Raw genomic sequence first — 20,292 nt, 5'->3', positions numbered from 1 at the left:
ATTAATTCTATTTCATCGCCTAGATTTTTAACACTACCCACCTGAAATATCGCCTTCTCCCGCTCGAACTCCTCCATGGTGTTGATGTCGTTGAAGATGTTGCTCAACGTCTTGTCCACCTCGTCCATCCACTTCACCATAGCCTCAAACCTCTGATTGTACCGCTCCCACTTCTCCGGGATCTGGTCCAGCTGCTGGCGCAGGTTCTCCACCTTGCTATTAAGACCAGCCCATTGCTGTTCCGCCTTCTGCAGCGACTCAAATACACTCTTGTCGTCGGGATGGTGTTTAGCGTAAGTCTCCGAAATCTTCTTCAGGTTCTGAAGGCAGCGGTAAGTCTCGGACATGGGACCTTGCGCGGCGAAGAACTGCTTGTTCCTGGTCAAAATCGACTCGATGTTTTCTTGTTTGCTGAAAGCGAGGTACTCCGTGGTGATCTCGTTTTCGATCTCTTTGATGTAATAGTTGAAAGTAGTCTCGTCGAGTCGGAACTCGAGTCTCATGAGATGAAGAGGAGCAAACGACAGGATCTCTTTCCATTTGCTTTGGAGCTGGTGGACCGAGGCTAGAATCGGCTTGTGATGTTCTTTCGGAAGACAAGTGCATAAATCCTGAGCGCTTTGTACTAGATCGTGGATCCACCGCTCGTTGACGCTTTGGAAGAAGTTCTTGTGCTCTTCGACCACTTCTTTGTTGTCGATTCGCCTCTCGCCGATCAACTTTTCTGCAGTGTTCAACCAGTTGGAGATGACTCTCTCGCACTCGGAGAAATTGAACCAGCAACGAATCGCCTCTTGGAGACGCTGCTCCCACAGCTGTCCGTTCTGAGTGACGTAGACAAACCGGTCGTTCAACTGTTCCATACTCGCCGTCATCTTGGCCACATCCACGTTGTCACTTTGGTCCACTGACTTAACTATATTGGCCAAAACTTTGTTCTTACTGTCCAACATCGACTTGTAGTAGAGAGTCCTGGTGAAGAACTGCTTCAATCTATCCAGCTGGTCCTTCAGCGTGTCTTTCTCGGCTTCCAAACTCAAGCTGCTCAACAAACCTTCGGCGCTGTTCAACCAGTTGTTGATTTCTTTCTGGCCCGCTTCCAGAGACTCCTGCTGGACCAGGAGCTGGCTGTAGATGTTGAGCTGGGCGGGGAGCAGAGCGCGCACCCTCACGAGACTCTCTTTCTCGTGCTTGAGCGTCATCATCATCTTGTCCACGTCTTCTCTGGACAGGTCTTGGATCAGCGTCTGGAAGGTCTTGCTCACGGTCTTGAACAAGTTCTCGATTTCTTCCACTTCGCTCTGGAGCTTCGCCAGTTTGTCGATGTGTTCTTTGATTCTTTCGGTCGAGCCCAACTGGGGCGAGTTCAAGGTTTCTTCGGCTTTCCTCAGCCAGTTGGAGAGGATCTCGACGCCGGCTCTGAAGTCTTTGCGGTTGCGCAGCAGATCTCCGGCGTGACTGTACTTGTTGACCAGCGGGTAGAGCTTCTCCCACCGGTCGATCATGTTCTGGTAGCGGATCTTGAGCTCTAAGGCGATCTTGTCCTCGCAGGTGGCGATCAAGAAGCTGACGGTGTCGCCCAAGAGCTGGTAGTTGTCCCTCCAGACGCTGATGTCTTGGAAGAACTCCATGCGCTCTTCTTCGGGGAGTTTGAGGGCCTTCTCGGCTTTGTTGAGCCAGTCGTCGAACTCGTCGGAGAGCGAGTCCCAGCGGCGCCAGTAGGCTACCACTTCCTCGAGCATGCTCTGGACGCAGCGCAGCTCCATCGAGACGTTCTTCCAGCGGTCGGCGATTTCTCGCAAGAACTTGTCAATATCGGCGATTTCTCTCTTGTCTGAAAGTGACAAGATTGTATTTTGGGCGAGGGAAAAACAAGAGATTCTTACCTATGCCTCCATCGCGTTTGTACTCTTCGATCACGGCTTGCATGTCGATGAAAGCTTTGGTAAACTCCTGGAAAATGTGGTTTTTCGAAACAAAATTGCGGTACTGTTCTAGAAGTTGCACGACTTTCTCTAAACGTCCGTACTTGCCACTCCATACTTTTAATTTGGTCTCGGTGAGTTGCAAAAATGCAATAAGGCAACACTGGAAACAGGGCGCTTAAGACCTGGGACTCAGGAGTGAGTTGGGACTTACCTTATGTTCAAGGAACTTGAGTCTGACTCGTCGTTGAGCAGCTTTAGGTCCGATTTCGTTCAGTCTAACAGCCATATTTTGTAACTGTTCGGAAGGCACTTCACTAGCTAGAGGACTATTACGGGCCTGAGTAAACTTTTCTTGTACCGTAGGCAAATCGGCGAAGAAAGCCTTGTGTTCCTCCAGCTTCCTACTAATAATAGAAGCAGTCTCTTCGTTCATAATCGTGGGTATCTCGTCGCAGTAGACCAGCTTCTCGGCTTTGGCCAACCACTCCCCCACGAACTTGAAGTCTCCAGGTAGGAGAGAGTCCAGCAGCCAGAGCCAGAAGAGCAGCTGGTTCTGGAGCTTGTTCCAGAGCTTGTCGATGTCGTACCAAGACTCTTTGGTGATAGAAATCAAACCTTGGCCCTCGATCAGGTGCTTGAGCTTGGCGAAAGTCTTCTCCTTGTCGTCGACTTCCCCCTTGAAGGCCAAGTAGTCCGAGTAGCTCAAAGGCAGCGAGTTGGTCTGCTGCAGGTGTTCCAAGTATTGCGTCTTCTTCATGAGCCACGCCAGCAGCTCGCCGTACTCCTCCTGAATGGCGGCGATCGCGTCCGGGCCTGTGCTCTTCGGCTCGGGGTACTTGTGCAGAAACTGCGCCACGTAGGTCATGATTGACCTCTCGTCGGGCTTGGGCACGTCGACGTCCTCCGGGTCGAGCAGTCTCGTGATGCCCAGCTCGGTCTCAGCCACGTCGAACGCCGTCTGCAGGCGCGTCTTGTTCGAGGCCTTCTTCAATTCGGCGATGTTGACCAGGTTCTTTTTGATGGCGTCGATGATGGCGAGGAACGCTATGCCGTCGCGCCAGCTCGCGCCGAAATCTTTGATTTCTATGCCCGAGTCGCCGGGCAGAGCGTTCGATACCCAGTGGAGGAGGGTCTTGCGCGCTCCGAGCTTCCATTTGTCCTTCGACGAGCTGGTACCTGCGCTGTCCAGGCTGCTGGAGCTGTCCCATTGGGCCAGGTACTGGAGGGCACGGCTGTTCTCCTCGATCTGCGCCGAAGAAACACGAGTCAACAAACATCCGAACCAAGGGTTACGCCACCAACTACGACTTACCCACTTCGCTCCCCAATCCTTGCGGAGCTTCGGATTAGTACAAGACATGTTAAAAGTGCGCTAGCGGTTACGTTGGGGCTACTTCTACGCAACCAAGCAATACCTACGAGCACCACCACGAGGGACTCACCTGGAAGTACAAGATGATGGTCCAGATGAGGCCAAGCACGACCGGCGGTCTCCCGTCCACCAGGTCGCTGGCGTTGATGTTGACCAACTTGATGCGTTTGCTGGTCAAGAACTGCAAAGCTGTGTTGGCGTTGCTCAAGAAATGGGGCCTCCGGAGGATCCTGCCTCTCTCCACAGGCTGCAAAACACTCCACAGTCACACAAATCGTACATTTCCAACACTCCTACCAGTTTCTCTCCTGAAAGGACCTCCAACAGGGCGAGCAATTTCGTTCCGTCTTTCAGGTCGTCGATCAAATCCTCTACCCTGAGCGGTGGAACTCGCTGAAAAAATAACAGAGTGACGTCACGTGTTTCACAACTTGCTCGCGTGATGAACCATCGGCGTACCATGCACCGATTTCATTCACTAATTGCAAAAGTTGTACTCCCATCAATCACAGTGTTGTTGAACTTTGGGAGTGCACGACTACGTACCTTGGATAGATAAGAGTTGATCCAATTGACGAAAGTCTTCTTCTGGACGCGCTCCTGCTCGTCTGTAACAAAAACAAAACAAAAATTTACTCTCGTGCCTCGTCTCCGTCTCAGTTGCCTCCCAAAATGACTTAAGTCGCTCGCTGCATCATTCCTCGCGAATCCTTGACTTGCAAGTCAACTGTTATCTCGACGGTTAATTTTAGATCAGCTTTTCGGAATTGATTTGATCCACGTGAGCTGACCCTTGAACTTTAGGGGCGGTTGCCTAGGCTTCGACATTTTTCGCGTGCGCGGACGAGACTCGCGAAATCGGTGCGAGCTTGTTTACAACTCCTAGACAAAATAAATATCAACATGAACTTGGAAACGGAGCAGACAATGGTGCTGCCAAAAAAGCGTCGCTTTGAAAAGTAGATGGAGCTTCTGTAAAAGTCAGGCGATCGCGAAAGCCCAACGAGACCTTGGCCACAATGAGCGTAACTAACCTTCCTAAATTTTAATTCGCCAATTTAAATTCTTTGGTGAGTGATTGGAGCAGATAACTAGAACTGTGCTGGTGTTGTGTTTTCTACTGGGAAAGGTGGCGGCAACGTCAAACGCGATCTCGTGATAAATGGACGTTTCGTTTATTTTCCTCCGCTTTTATTATTTGCTTTTGCTCAATATTGTCTTAGCTGGTAGACCTAGAAAAAACTCCTTCGTTTAATGCCTCCGTGTTTATTTTTAGACGTTACAATCTAATCTGATTCATAAAATGTGTGTTTACTTTTAACTACAATAATAATAATCAAGCAATTACCATTATCTTGGGACATATTTTACCGTTTTGCGACATAACGAGCATTGTTGTGAACGCAAACAGATACTAGTGGGAGTAGTAGTTTATTTAATAAAAGATATTTGTGTGGGATCTGACATCCACCTCGCACACAAAACTAAAAAGAACACTTTGGTCTTGCAATTCTGACTTGAAGCGGTCCTCCAGAGCCAAAATGTAAGAACAGGTTTCACTCCAAATATTTTTATTGATTCGGGTGCAACGCGAGAATTTGAATACCACACGGAATTACAGCTCTTGCGCGTTAATTTATGCATTTACGGTTTCACAACAGCACTTATTATAATTTGATGGCTGTAACGTTTTGACACGTTCCTAATAAAATTAGACGGATAACTAATGACTGTTTACTGAATCGATAATGATCGGTCTATCAAAGCGAGCTGTCTGCTGGTGTGATTATGAATTCATGAATTTTTACTGGCACGTTATGCTAAATTCCTGCTTGGAGCGAATTTATTTTGGACTTGACCTTTGCAATTTCGTGGAACAATTCGTGCAGTGCAGGTAGACGCAACTGAGCTTGACAAAGTCTGCGAGGTTGTCATTTCCGAAAGAGGGGACTTGAACTGGCACTCCTGGTCAGGTGTAGGAGTGGTACAGCCGGAGGGGAAATGGCGGTCACGCGAAGAAAGTTATAAATATTTAGTTTATTTGGTGGTTTTCAGTCTTCGGTAAACAATTATGGAAAATAGGTCTTTGGTAGTGTTAGGAGCAGATGACGGTGGATCTACCATGACCATAACTATCACTACCACTCAGCACTATGATGGAGTACCTAATTAGTCGTGGTGACTAATTACTGAAGAAGTCTTCTGCGATCAGCGTAGCAAAGTTATGCCAGAATTGTTCTTGTTTACTGAACAGAGGAAGTTAAGGCATCATTGCGATAATGCAAAGTTTAGATGAAGAGTAATAGGTAGTTCTGTTCCCACTGGGTGTTTCAAAATTTGTAAGTTGGGAACATCAGAATTGGATGGCTTATTTAGCTTCAATGGCTGAGAATTTCTTGGACATGACAATGAAGGTTAAAATTACGATGGTAATTTGCTTACAAAATGAGAGAAAAACATGTAATTGGCGTGGGTTTACAAATTATATAATAGCTGTGGAAGCTGTTTTGAACTGTTATGTTATGATGAAATCGAAGTTTTGTCGGGTGAAAGTGAAAGAGGAGATAATAAAATTAAAATAAGCTTTTCACATAAAATAGGTAAAACCGTCCATATAAAAACCAAGCGCCATGTCATGATAGTACTAATTTTCGCTCTTATTCTCGAGATCGTTTTTATTTTACTTTTCATTTCGGTTGTGTTGAATTATAAAATTTTAATTACAGCTCATTCACCAGACTTGAAGTGTCACATTCAAGGTCGGTCTGAGAGTGTAGTCATAATCTAGTAGGTATACTTCGTCCAGCGAGAGATTGGGAGATTTTAAATTGTAGGCTTGTAACCCAACACTACAAAATGCACTAGAATAGGTACAGTCGATGGACAAATAAAACTGGGACAAAAATGACAATCACATAAGTCAAAATTTGCATCGTTTAATTACGGCTTTATTACAAATAGGTTAACTTTGGTATGACAGACCCTGATAAATATATTGACAATTCAATAGTCTGATTTACATAGACTCAATTTTAAGTGTCCCAGTTTTATTTGTCCATCGACCGTACATTAATTAGAGCATAATTTCAGAACAAAAAATGTTACTGCTTGAAGGATAGGTATATTTCAAATTTTATGCTCACTGGGTACTAATTTCTCTGCGTAGAATTTAGTGATTTTTATGTCAACCAATCTCACGCTGGACAAATGTCATTTGTGTCAAAATGTCTTTTGCAGCATCAACCCGGGAAGTTGTCGATGGTGAGATATGAAAAATTGTGTGCAAATTTTTGTTTACCAAAATTATTGCAAAATGAAAGAGATGAGATAATTTGTAGCAAATGACGTCAAAATTTGATTTTCGTTTTTTTTTAACTGCTGCCACAAATCCAAAATTAAAATAGCAATTGGCGTGGCTGGTGATAAAGTTATCATTAGTGCCAACCTAACGGTACTTTGACAATTCAGGACTACAATGGGTGAGTTTTACTATTCCATTCGTTTGATGAGATTTCAATCAATAAAATGTCTTCGTAATTGTTCAAAAAATGTACGAGAGCGTCGTAAAATCTATTTCTTGTTCTAATTTTTCTAAAGTATTTCCTAATAATCTTTTATTAAGATTAATATGCAGAGACATGGAAAATACAACAACTCAACTGTTACAAACTAGAAATTATAAAAAAACATCTTCAATAAATTGTTAGCCATGATATGCTGTCCTAGATATCGAGCGATCAAATTAATTTGTAATCGAGTCATCCGAGAATCGTATGTCGTTACTTAAACTCCATGCTTCAATAAACACAGGTTAGGTCTTGTGTCACTCGAACGCCGTTGCGTCTTGCGTCTCGGTTTTGTTCTGGGTACTCTGCGCTCTTATTGGCCGGCCAATGAGCGGGCTCCCTTCGTGCCGCGTTTGGTCATAAATCCGCCGGCCGAAATTCGTTCACGCCTTACGTGTTCGTTTCGTTCACTCCTCTCCTCTCCTACAAAAAAGACTGCGATTCCCTAAAAACGAGCTGGACAAAAAGACGATACTCTTCTGCGAGACAATGTGCATCGAGAGGCGGGACCCAACAGGCTCTTTCCACAGTTTTTTCGGATCTATTTAAATATTACATCATCAAAAAATAATAGATTACAAATTAATTTGATCGCTCGAAGGAAAACAGTTAAAAAAAAGCTTAAAATTTGTTACATTTTTTCAAGGTTTTCTTTTATTTAATTCTTCTTCAAATTAAAATGTTCATTACCTCAAATGTACTCGTTAGTTCAAGTAGGAACGAGGTAATTTATTATTATTTTTATAATTCTTCAATTCTTCTTTTTCCTGATCTTAGTTCAAGATCTCTATTTTTCATTTTCTTTGTTTGCTTTAACTTTTATTGTATCGAATTGTAAATTATTATCATTCTTTATTTACACAAGTCCAAAGTCCTTTAAGATAGTCTCGCATTCAATTTTTTTTTTTCAATTTTTTTCTATTTCTTCGCAAAACTTTGATACCAAATTAAAAAAAAACAGCTGTCACAGATGCAATGAAAGTATGGTCAACTCAACAACTAAAAACTGAAGTAAGGGTACAACTTGTGAACTATTAAAGATATAACAAACGAACTTTTTGTTTGAGCTTTTCTTACGAAAAACTTCTGCAATTTTTTTAATACGTTGCTTTTTTTATACGATTACCTATTTAACTTTCACTAATATTAAAAGTTTTTTTTTGTTTTATCTCATTTTTATTAAAATTTTCGACAAGTTCGATAACGAATGATGCGACTTACAGTTCAGTATCTATGGGTATTTCCCGATTTTTTTCTCTTTCCAGTTATTATTTTCTCTTCTAGCGGGTCATTATAAATTATTGTCGCAGTAGGCGTTGGTGACTTTGTTGAATGTGCGCAAGCCTCACAACATGAATGAGACTATTATCGCCGATAGGTAGCGCTACCGGTGGTAGTGGAAATCTATCTACTATAGTATGTATATTTTATCCTGGTAGGCGGTTGCGCGCGCCATTTACGAAATCCTGCAACGAAATTCCACCTCCCTATTGGTTAGCGGAAAAAAGTAACCAATAGAGCGGTCGCATTTCGTTGCAGGAGTCTGTAAATAGCACGCACAACCGCTTACCAGGAAAAACTATACTATAGTTTGTCTAATGTTGCGAGGCTGGCGGCACATCCAAAATTTGTGTGGGTTTTCAACGCCAACTGCGATGGGACAATCATTTATGTATAATGACGCTGTATATTCACACTTTTATTCAATTCATTTTTATTAAATAATAATTTCTTATACCTATTACTGTTAAGTCCACCTGTTGCAACACATCTGAAATAATTTACTATCCTCATAAGTCGCTCAAATAATCCACGAAGAGTCCTTTGAAGAAATTTTCTCTTTTCCAGATTTTTTTTTTCAATGTTTTTTCTATTTTATCAAGATTATTGATTAACGTACGTAACAATCGACTCAACAAAGATGATCTCCAGTTGTTATCCTAGACATGAGATAAAACAAAATAAGCAAATCATAAAATCTGAAGAAGAATGAATCTTTTGTGATTTTTTTAATAAATTACAGTTTTGTATATGATCATTTCATTTTCACTATACTAAGGTCTTAATTTTGTTAATCTTGTTTTTTTATTAAAATACAAATTTTCGTTACTTTCAAACTATCCATTCCCCTGTTACTAAGCAACAGTAACAGGGAAATCCCCTAAATTTTTCTCCCTTAAGATATTTTTATTTTCTCTCCCATTTTCATATTTTTAATTTCATTTTTACTATGTCCATCTGAGACATGTTATAAAAGACAATTTACTGGTAGAAATAAATCCTTTCCAAATTTTTGTATTCTCTTAATTTTTTTTCTAATTTTTTTCAAAATTATCATACAAAGATAAGTGCGAAAAACAATTCAAAAACGAAATGCCCAAGCCATTCAAGACACGATGTCAGAATATCTAATTTTTTCTATTTGAAAATATGTATTCGGGGAATCCCCCAATTTGGTTTCTTCTCAAAATTTTTACTTTCCTTCTTGTTTTTTTTTCATCTTTCTCAATCTTTCAAAATCATAAACACACGACGTACCAGACGATTTATTGCCCATTATAACTATGTACTCAAAAAATAAAATAAATAAATACAGACTCCTTAAAATGTCGGCTCTCCTTTGATCTGAAACTTTATCTTCCAGTGGACAACAATGTTAAAATGAGAACAAGATGAATTACAGTTTGGCACATTATCCAGAGCGTAACACTTGTAAAATACGGTTATTAACCAGCTGAGTAATTGTCCTTTCAGTGCATCCACAAAAATAAACAATCTCTTGAAGGAGTGTAAAACCAGAGCAGTCGTAAACGTTCCTGTGAGTCGGTGAAAGAATGAAAGTTAATTTATTTTCAGCATGAGCCGTTTTACTTTTTGGCAAGTGCAATAAGCGCCATGTTTATGTTTACTTTGCTGCATAAATACAAATTTCAAGTGAAAATCTTTCGGGTCGGTCAAAACGTGCCAAAATTCTTCCGGTAATTGTTCACTTTAACTACTTCTGGAATTTTCGCGTTTTTTCTGGCTAGGCGTCCTCCTAGATCATTTCCCACCATTTAAACCTTGTGCAAATGAATTTTCCTTACCCTTTAGTGGCTTTAGTCATACTAAAACATTGGTGCGACCTTGACGCGACCTTGAAACACAACAAAAGAGAAAAAACAGGCATTTGCACAAGGTTTGAATGATGGGAAACGGTCTAGGAGGACGCCCTGATGGTGTTTAGCCAGAAAATCGCGAAAATTCCAGAAGTAGTTAAAAAGAATTCCTACCATTTTTCCTCTATTTCCGTATCAGTCCACCATGTCACATCTTGACCCAAAATATTACTCTCATTATAAATAAATCTCCCGCGATTATGTCAGTTGCGCACACAAAGCGCCCATTCATCGATTATCAATATCGCCATTTTCCTGTTTTCTTATTCCGTTCCGAAAGTCGTCCCAAATGTGTGCCTTATCAGCGACTCGTTCGACATTTTGTTTAAATTTAGACATTGTGCAGCTTTACCACTGGCGACTTATCAAATTAGCGAGCCACAAGGATATGAGGTGCACTTTAGCACACGTTCAGTGCGACACAAACAACACCGATAACACGAAACTCACACAACACCGAAAAGCCACTTTCCGGGTGCGAGGCGCGATGTGCACTTGTTTCGTTCAAGGTCGGCCGTCTGGCCTTCGATACGCGAACACCCAGTCGATTTTTTCGCGCGAGAACCCTCCGTAAATAAACGACGGACGAGATGTTTACAACGGATCCGGTTCGAAAATAAACGGGGCGATTAAAATGTCGCTGCGACATGTCGCCCGACATTTTCGATGGTGCAGATAGCATCTGGATCGATCAGCGTTGTCGTCAGATGACACAGATGTCGCCCGTGCGAGTTCAAAAATCTCCAACCAGGTCACAAATCGCATGAGCTGGAACAATCGAATCGCAGCGATTTATTGCATATCCGAGATGCGTTGGGCGACGTTTCGGCACGCATCATCCCTGTTTGCACGCGACTTATCTGTATCGCGGGTTTGCTTACAAACACACACCAGAGCCGATAAATTTTTATAAATAATGATGACACCGTTTTCACATCGTAATTCACGGCGGTGGCGTCATCGCGCGATTTACGACGGCGATAAGTGGTGGCTGTCGTGCGAGAAGTGTCGAGAGCGTCTTGTGTCAGATACGCGGTTTTTAATCGATTGAAGAGGTGCTTGCGGTTTCCAAGGCACGAAGTCGGTACGGTTTTTCGGTGGAGCGAAGCGTGAAGCGACAAGATCGCAGGATGCAGGAAGCAAGGATAAGATTGGGAAGGACTCCAGGATGGGTACTTGGTGGATGGGATTTTTTTCAAAAATGTGCTCATTAAGAGAGATGGATTTTGACAGTTGAGAGTGCTTAAGTGATGACGAGAATTTATTTATGCTAATTCGACCACCTGTTAACACCGACTGTTTACACAGGCGTCGGCCATCTGTTCTTGCGTATAAAAGCGGCAGCCAATTTTCAAATTTTTCACAAATTTTATGTCAGGTCGGAGTTCCAGAACTAATGTTTCATTTTGATTTTTTTTGTCAAAATAAAAAAAAACACATGACAATCCTTGTCAGCTTTGCGTTCTAAAATCAATCCATTAAGAGCGAATCCATTTTTGAAAGATTTTTTTTTGTTTTGTCCTGTCAAAATATAAACATCACAACACAGTTCTTCTCAGTTTTGAACTCTAAAAATTCATTGAAAACTTTTGACAAATCCATTTTTAAAAAAATTATATATTTTGTTTTTATATCGAAGTAAAAAATCACAACAGAGTTCTCATTTTCATTTTTTTTTTTCGTTTTTATCTGTTTGGAGCTCTAAAAATTCATTGATTTTTTTTTGGCGAATCCATTTTTAAAAGATTCTTTTATTTTTTTTTATATCAAAGTAAAAAGGTCACAACAGAGTTCTTCTCAGTTTTGGACCCTTAAAAATTCAGTAAAATTCTTTTTGGTGAATCTATTTTAATAGAAATGGCTTGCAAACGAAAACATAGCAAATATAGTTCAATCATTTCGTCAAACTACGTGTTTAAAGGTTTAGCATTTAAAACCTTAGGCCCTTGGTGCAAAGAAGCCATCGATTTCATTAATGTCATCGGAAATCGACTTATCGCGGAATCAGGCGATTCAAAATCAAAGAAATTCCTTTTCGAGAGGATTTCCCTTGCCATTCAACGTGGAAACGCTGCAAGCATTCGGGGCACTTTTCCAGATTCCGCAATATTATCGGAAATTTTTGTATTATAAAACAAAAATGTTATTTTAATAGTTATTTGTACAACTAGTTATGAAAGTCATCCTTTTTTTTCACGAATTTGCAGATTTCAAGCAAATAAGTGAAAAAAGAGACTTTCATAACGTGTTGTACACACTGTTTTTTTGCATATCGATGTAGGTAAGTTGAGAAATTTGGTCTAAAATGATTTATGAAAAATTACAAAAAAAAATAGGTATGCTTTGACAATCATCTCCAAGAAGATGGAATAAAATGATGCAAAAAAGTACTATTTTCACTACGATTTTTCGTATAATAAAAAAGTGCTACTTTCACTACGATTTTTCGTGTATAAAAGTGCCACTTTCATTACAATATGCAAAAAAAAAAATTTATTTTATTTTTATCTCAAAATAAAAAGACCACAACACAGTTTGTCTCAGTTTTGAGCTCTAAAAATTCTGTGGAATTCTTTTTGGTAAATCCATTTTCAAGTTTCTTTTTTATTTTGTTTTTATATCAAAATAAAAAGGTCACAACACAGTTCTTCTCAGCTTTAGACTGTAAAAAGTCATTAGAATTCTTTTTGGTGAATCCTTTTATAAGATTTTTTTTATTTTGTTGTTATCTCAAAATAAAAAGATCACAACACAATTCTTCTCAGTTTTGTTGTTTGTTTGGTTTGTAAAAATTCACTGGAATTCTTTTTGGTGAATCTATTTTTAAAAGATTGTTTTTATTCTGTTTTTATCTCAAAATAAAAAATCGCAACCCAGGTCTTCTGTTTGGAGCTACAAATTCATTGAATTTTTTTTTTGGCAAATCCATCTTTTTGTTTTTATATCAGAACAAAAGGTCACAACACAGTTCTTCTCACTGTTGTAAAAATTCTTTGGAATTCTTATTAGTGAATCTATTTTTAAAAGATTATTTATTTTGTTTTTATATCAAAATAAAAAGGTCACAACACAGTTCTTCTCGTTTTGAACTGTAAAAATTCATTCAATTTTTTTTGGCGAATCCATTTTTAAACTTCTCAGTTTGGAGCTCTAAAAATTCATCGGAATTCTTTTTGGTGAATCCATTTTTAACAGTTTTTTTTTATTGTTTTTATCTCAAAATAAAAAGATCACAACACAATTCTTCTCAGTTTGGAGCTCTAAGAATTCGTTGAAATTTTTGTTGCCCCATTTTTTTAGATTTTTTTTATTTTGTTTTCATATGAAAATGAAACGGTCACAACACAGTTCTTCTCAGTTTTGGACTCTAAAAACCAATTGGAATTCTTTTTGGTGAATCCAGTTTTAACAATTTCTTTTTTATTTTGTTTTCATCTCAAAATAAAAGGATCACAACAGTTCTTCTCAGTTTGGAGCTCTAAAAATTCATTGAAAGTTTTTTTGGCGAAAGAACCAATTCATTGTTTAAAGATTTCTTTATTTTGTTTTTATATCATAATAAAAAGGTCAAAACACAGTTCTTCTCAGTTTGGAGCTCTAGAAATTCATTGATTTTTTTCTGGCGAATCTATTTTTAACAGAATTTTTTATTTTGTTTTTATAAAGTAAAAAGGTCACAACACAGTTCTTCTCAGCTTTGGACTTTTAAAATTCATTGGAATTCTTTTTGGTGAATTCATTTTTAAGAGTTCTTTTTTAAATTTTGTTCTTGTCAAAATAAAAAGATCACAACACAGTTTGTTTGTTTGTTTGTTTTGTAAAAATCCATTGGAATTCATTTTGGTGAATCTATTTTTAAAAGTTTTTTTTAATTTTGCTTTCATCTCAGTAAACCTCAGTATTGAGCTCTAAAAAGTAAAAATTCATTGAAATTTTTTGGGTCAATTCATTTATCAAAGATTTTTTATTTGAACACAAAAACAACTTCTTTTATTTCGTTTTTGTGTTAAAATAAACAAATTACAAGGCAATTCTTGTCAATGTTGTATTCCAAAAATTCATTCAGATTTTTTTCTGGCGAATCCAATTTTTATTTATTTTTTTTATTATGTTTTTGTCAAAATAAAAAATCACAACACAGTTCTTATCAGCTTTGGGCTGACAAGAGCTATAAACACCTAACTTCATCCACATTTTCAAATTATGTCAGAAACATTTAGATAACAACACAGTTCCTCAGCTGCGGTGTTCGTGTGAAAAAACAATAACAAACTAAAACTTAGACCTCTTAACCCGAGTTATTAATCACCAATACCTCAACTCTGTCAATACCTTCACCAAACAAATAAAACAACACTAAGAACGCAACAACCGTTCTATTCAGTCAGATTGACACATATTACCCCAGAAAAAACCAACTCTTCCTTATAAAGTCACTCAAAGAAATCGAATTCACTTAGCAACAGTACCATTTTCAATTAGTTCTGACCGCAAAAAATGAAAACACCAGATAGGAGAATAATGTAGCTCCGCCCCACCACCCGATTTGTCGCCAATCGGAAAAGTGCGACGCGAAATCTTCACTTTGCATTCGACAAGACAATTATTTTTTGGTTTTGTTATCTCAGTCAGGCAGGTTAAATAATTCTCTCAAATCACCATGTTTTGTATGTTTTTAGGTCATGATGTGCATACAGCTGATATCCTGTTCGTCCACACCGAAACCTTTGTATGGAGTCACCTGACACACTTTGTAAATTTTTACCAATTAGAGGTTTCAAAATCGACAACAAAAATGTTTTTGTATAAAATAACTAAAAGCGATCGATTTCTCTCAACAGCAGCATCATTTGCCACAAGAAATAAAAACACAGAGAATTAATTTTATGGCCCCGCCTAGCACCTGATTTGTCGCAAATTGAAAACGCGTGGTGCGAAATCTTCCTGCACACTTTTTATCATACGACAATGACCCTTTATTCTTCAGAAAGTTCTGCACAAGAAGAGCATTTCTAGCTCTTGTCTGGAAGATCAATTGTGACAGTTTAGTTGACAGGAGCCGTCTAGATCAAGATGAACAGAATCAGAATACAGATGTTTGGTGGGAAAATTGCAAAAGTAACAGCACAACCGCGTTTAGAAAATGATAATTGAAATTAATGGCCGCACATGCTCACGCATAATAATAAAATGGACGCCATATGCACCGAGTTGTAGTCTCGACGGGTTCTAACGAAAAAGTCAATCCAGTTTTAGTCGTGCACTCATCGGTTTCAACGGAAATGACCTCAACCTTCGACTTAAAAAAAGATATTTACAACATGTTGTTTGATTGATTAAAACCCAAACCGGCGCCTCTGTCCCTAATTAATTTAATTTTCAGGCAAATTGCATCTCGTGCAGATCTGGTTCATTGTTCGTGGTCGACATTCCGTGTTTAATTGGGAGGTTTATGGCGCACTCGCGGAAAAAGTGAATTTGTGCTCGAGACACCTGATTACGCAACTCGCTCTTAAATCATGTCAATTTTTAAAAAACCGAAAGTGTTGTTTGCTCGTCCAATATTTGTGTTGTTTGGAATCGGTAGCCGAGATATCTACACTATTACGTTGCCGTTTATAAATAGAACGAATAGGATTAGCATTAATTAAGAGTTTACAGTGTAACCGCGGTTGGAGTACGTGCGCTCGTCGATGGTCGCCGGCGATCGGCAAAAAAAAACAATTAGCTGACCTCTGATGGTGGCGATGTGGTCGTCGTACTGGGACTTGGTCCTGACGTGCTCCAGCTTGCTGGAACCACTTTGAAAACTCTGAGTCCTGTACTCGCTGTACCATTCCGAACTAGAACTGGTCACTTTGCTGCTGGAGCTGACGTCGTCCCAGTCGTCGCGGTTGAGGCGTTCCTTCGACGGCGTCCTCCTCAGGCTCTCCTCCGAGGGGAAACGTCCGCCGGTCAGGCTCGATATGCTCGAGGTCTTCGAGCTGGTGGCCAGGTTGCCGTTCGATTGGGTCATGTAGGCCGAGTCCTCCAGCAGCAGCTCCTCGGAGGGCGTCCGGCTGCTCATCTTGCGCACGGTGGTGCTGCTGGAGGTGGACGTCACCTGGCGCACCGACTTTCGGACGGTTACTTTTTCGAATTTGACGGTCTTCACGCCGGTGGCGAGGTCGCCTTCTTCGGTCGTCGTCGTGAGCGTCTCCTGCAACCGCCACCGTCAACTCCGGCTCACGACGGGGCTCGCCAGACTTTCAGGGCGGAGGTGCGATACCACGCGTTTTCAAGGACTTCACGATCGATTCGTACACCGGGTGGCAACGGGAAGAGGGTGGCGACCGAAGGGGATGATATACAGGGTGGTACACGCCCCAGCCAACGTACGAAATTCAATGTTTTTAATGAGACAGCACTAGATTACCAGTGGCCTTGAATAATCCAAAATGTAACGTACATTCAAAAATATCACGTTGCATGGATTTGGGGCGTGGCTTCATCAACTGTCAAATCGCAGAGCTTATTTGAACGCTCGTTATTATTTAAGTAAATGTAATTTCTTGCCCAAAAAACGACATTTTCATCTATAACAGATTCCAGGTGTGACACTACCCAGAAAAAAAAAACACAAAAACTTTGAAACCATGATCATCACTATATTCAAGAATTAAAATCTTGTAGCTTCATTTAATAGATATAACGACAGTAGTAAAATATTTCGTATGAAATATTAAAAAAGTTACCAGATTCCCTATTCATTTTGAATATAAAAACAAATATTTTTCGTAATTCTACTTCTTGATGATAAATTCATTAACAAAACAAGGAAAAAAGTAAAAATACATATTGGCAACACATTTGCTGTTTACATTATAATTTTTTTAACACCTAGGTGCATTGTTTCAGAACTTTTTATGCTGAATCATCCAGATGATTAATTTTAGATGAATGACTTTCGTAAAATTCATATAAATTTAGTTATCTGCAAAATTTCACTGACAAGCTAAATTGTTATCAAAAATATGTTTTAATTTATCTAGGTTGCTACTTGAAAAATGTACAAGGTATCTACTGCACTTAAGAAGTGATAAACTGTCACCGTTCGCGTTCTGGAAGGACCAGATTTATCGCGTGAACATTTTGGTCCTTCGAACCGGATTTGTCCCAATCGAGTTTTATCAGCCAAAATTCTCCTAAACAGAGACTATTGTGATTAAATGAGAGTTAATAAAAATGACGTCATATTTACATAGCAGAAAATATAAATGAAATCACAGTTTACGTAAATATTTGGTTGCTAAATCAAGAACTTATTTTTTGTACAATTTTTGAATTGAGTTGTGTCTTGTAGGGAAAAATCTCAGGAATCTCGAAAAAATAAAATAAAAAAGATAGGGGGGTCTTTACAAAGATATATGGGTCTGAAGGTTCAAACTTTTCATCATGTTTTCTTCAAATAAAAAATATAAATGGTTGACATTCATTTTGAAATATGGTGAGGGTGATTATGTAAAATATTAAAATATGAATGAAAAGACATTTATTGAAAAAACAGCTTTATCTCGAAAAAATTAAAGTTTTATTTTTCCAATTTTTGTTCAAAAGGGAAGTACAACATTACTAGAATATTAATCAGGTACTTTTGAACAAATATTGGCAACTTTGATATTTTTTTCAGTGACAGCAATTTTTTTTTTTAAACATTTTTACTTGGTCAACGGGATGTCCCCTACAAAGCCCCGAACTCGGAATACGATAATTTTAAGACACCCTGTATAATACAAAATATAACGTGCGTTCAAAAATGTCAGTCAAACCATAGTTGTGAAACGTCATTTATTGACTGGGCGAGTAGTAGTGTGAAAGATATGATGAAAGAGAAAGCCACGGCCCGCTGGACAACAGATTTCTTTGAATGCTTGTTATTTTGATGACTATAAATTTAATTTCTTGGCCAAAAAAAAATGTCTGCCTGTTAGACACATTATAATTTTTTAACACCTAAGTGCATTGTTGCAAAACTTCTGCCGAATCATCCAGATGATTCATTTTAGATGAAATTTACAATTTTCATAAGATCTTTAAAGCTAGTTACATATTTGCAAAACTTCACTGACAAGCTAAATTTTTATCAAAAATATGTCATAACTTATCTGGATTACTATTTAAAAAATGTGCAAAATATGTAACTGCACTTAAGAAATGTTAAACTGACACTCTTGCAATTAAGTGAGAGTTGATAAAAATGACATGATATTTACATGACGGAAAATACAAATGATATCTTTTAAATGAGACACCTGCATATTACTTCGTTGATCTTATGTAATGTAAAACATAAGTAATATAACCTGCGTTCAAAAATATCTGTGGTCGAGTGAACTGGTGTTTGTTTTTGTTTCCGTAGTGAATGACGTCACTGTCAAACCATAGATGTAGTGGGGTGCAACATATGAAGAAAAAAACATGGCCTGCTTGACCACAGGATTATTTGAACGCTCGTTACTTGATTATTTAAGTTTTCAAACTTAATTTTTTGTCCAAAAAATCTATAACAGATTCCAGGTTTCAAAGTATCCAAAAAAATAACAAAACATTTTGAAACCACGATCTTCCTTTTTTCAAAACATTTTTTTAACTTATCTGGATGGTTTAATAATTCACATATGTGAAATAAAAAACGCAGGTAAACAGCATTAAACTGACAACGTTGTGATAACAAAAATGACAGTTCACCAAAATGGCAATATATTTATATGGCGGAAAATATAAATGAAATCACTTGTATAAATATTTGGTTGTCAAATGTAAAACTTATTTTTCTGTCAACTTCCAAACTTTCTATTCATTGTGAATATTGAAAACAAAAAATCTAGACCATCTTTGAAAATCAATAAAATAACAAAATGAGTAAAAATACATATTTGGAACATATTTACTGTCTGTTATGCACTTTACTTTAGAATGTTTATAAATCTTGTTATCTGGAACCTCACTGTCAATCAAAATTTACGTAAAAAAATATTTTGAGACTTATCTAGATTGCTGTTTAAAGAATGCATGCACTTGGGAAGCAATAAAGTGACAGCGTTTTTATGGCAAAAGTGACAGTTCATAAAAATGGCGTCGCATTTATATGGCGGAAAATATAGTGAAATCATGGTTCGTGGAAAGCTTCGATCGCCGTGTCATAGAAAAAATTGTCGTTTTTTTTTTTGGTGCGTCACATGCAGTGGCGTGCGACGCCTCCTCGAACGATTTTTTCTTTGGCCACAGTGTATACTACTTACGCAACCGGTAAATTCGTTGTGCAATCGCAGAAGCAATCAATCGGCACCGAGGGAGTAATTCAATCGAGTCGGGTTAAGTATTTGGGGTGGTATCGCACCCTCCATAACCTGAAAATCTGACGAGGAATGCGAGGGTTCGGCGGCCCGTCCGTAGCGCCACGTGGGTGGTGCCATCGAAGAATTGATCGCACCGGTGACGTCACGGAATGCACGCGAGCAAAACAGGTCCCGACGTAAAAATGGTCCGGTCGTTGCATCCCCCGGAGTAAAAATCCGGGACGCAACAGATAGACGGCACCGGCGGATCGATCGGGCGGGCCGCGATCCTCCGAAGCCCCTTCGAGACCCTTGCCTGGATGCTGCCGTCGGGTTGCACTTCTTGGGCGTGCTGCACCAGCTGCCGGGGCGAGCCGGGGGGCGTGCGCCGGAGCGCCACCCGCTCCAGCCGGCTCCGCTCCAGGTTGCGCGCCCGCTCCTCGGCCAGCCTGCGCTCGAACTCCTCGACGTCGACGGCGGTGACTCCTTCGACGACGCCCGAGCCGGCGCCGGTCCACACCTTCTCGAAGAAGCTAACGCGGTCCCGGAGACGGCGCCCGCCGGGGCTGGTGGGACTCTCCGGGGGCCGCTTCGGGCCCTCGCCGGGGTCTCTCTTCGGGGCACTCATGCTGGTTCGTTATGCGACGCATCCGTCAGCGGTGGGCATGGTTATGCGCTTTCTGCCGTCTGTAGAGTTTGCGTTGTTCAGAGACGCGAGACCGTTCGATACTGAGGCGGACGCGACTGGAAGGACGACGAGGAGGCCGCACGGAGGGAGCGGACCCGCTCGGACAAGCTCGAACACACCCGGGAGGCGACGACCGCCGCAGAAGATGGCTCCCAGAAATACGGAGAATCACGGATTTCACCGCATTATCCGAAAGAAACGAAGGCTTCACGGCCAAATCCAAAAACGCAACGACCTACTTGCACCCGACAAGGTGTGGCCCT

General features: G+C 39.9%; 1 protein-coding gene across 7 annotated transcripts in view; it reads right to left on the bottom strand.

Moving 5' to 3' along the window:
- Msp300 (Muscle-specific protein 300 kDa) overlaps positions 1-20,088 on the bottom strand; it is an 88,138-nt gene extending 68,050 nt beyond the window's left edge. For 3 of the 7 annotated variants that reach the window (XM_069040567.1, XM_069040570.1, XM_069040568.1), the window contains exons 1-8: positions 19,658-20,055; positions 15,758-16,223; positions 3,847-3,908; positions 3,598-3,693; positions 3,371-3,547; positions 2,140-3,174; positions 1,887-2,088; positions 42-1,834 (exon numbers count right to left, since the gene is read on the bottom strand). In XM_069040567.1, coding sequence (XP_068896668.1) covers positions 42-1,834; positions 1,887-2,088; positions 2,140-3,174; positions 3,371-3,547; positions 3,598-3,693; positions 3,847-3,908; positions 15,758-16,223; positions 19,658-19,969 — 4,143 coding nt within the window. In that variant the 5' untranslated portion in view covers positions 19,970-20,055. Of the gene's footprint in view, positions 1-41; positions 1,835-1,886; positions 2,089-2,139; positions 3,175-3,370; positions 3,548-3,597; positions 3,694-3,846; positions 3,909-15,757; positions 16,224-19,657 lie in introns of all 7 variants that reach the window. The other 4 variants (XM_069040572.1, XM_069040573.1, XM_069040571.1 and 1 more) reach the window with 3 other exon arrangements.
- Between the last annotated feature and the right edge of the window lie 204 nt (positions 20,089-20,292).

The sequence above is a fragment of the Tenebrio molitor genome, chromosome 3 (genome assembly GCF_963966145.1).
Source record: "Tenebrio molitor chromosome 3, icTenMoli1.1, whole genome shotgun sequence".
Taxonomy (NCBI): domain Eukaryota; kingdom Metazoa; phylum Arthropoda; class Insecta; order Coleoptera; family Tenebrionidae; genus Tenebrio; species Tenebrio molitor.
The sequence above is the reverse complement of the archived record's forward strand: the minus strand, read 5'-3'. Positions and strand labels throughout refer to the sequence as shown.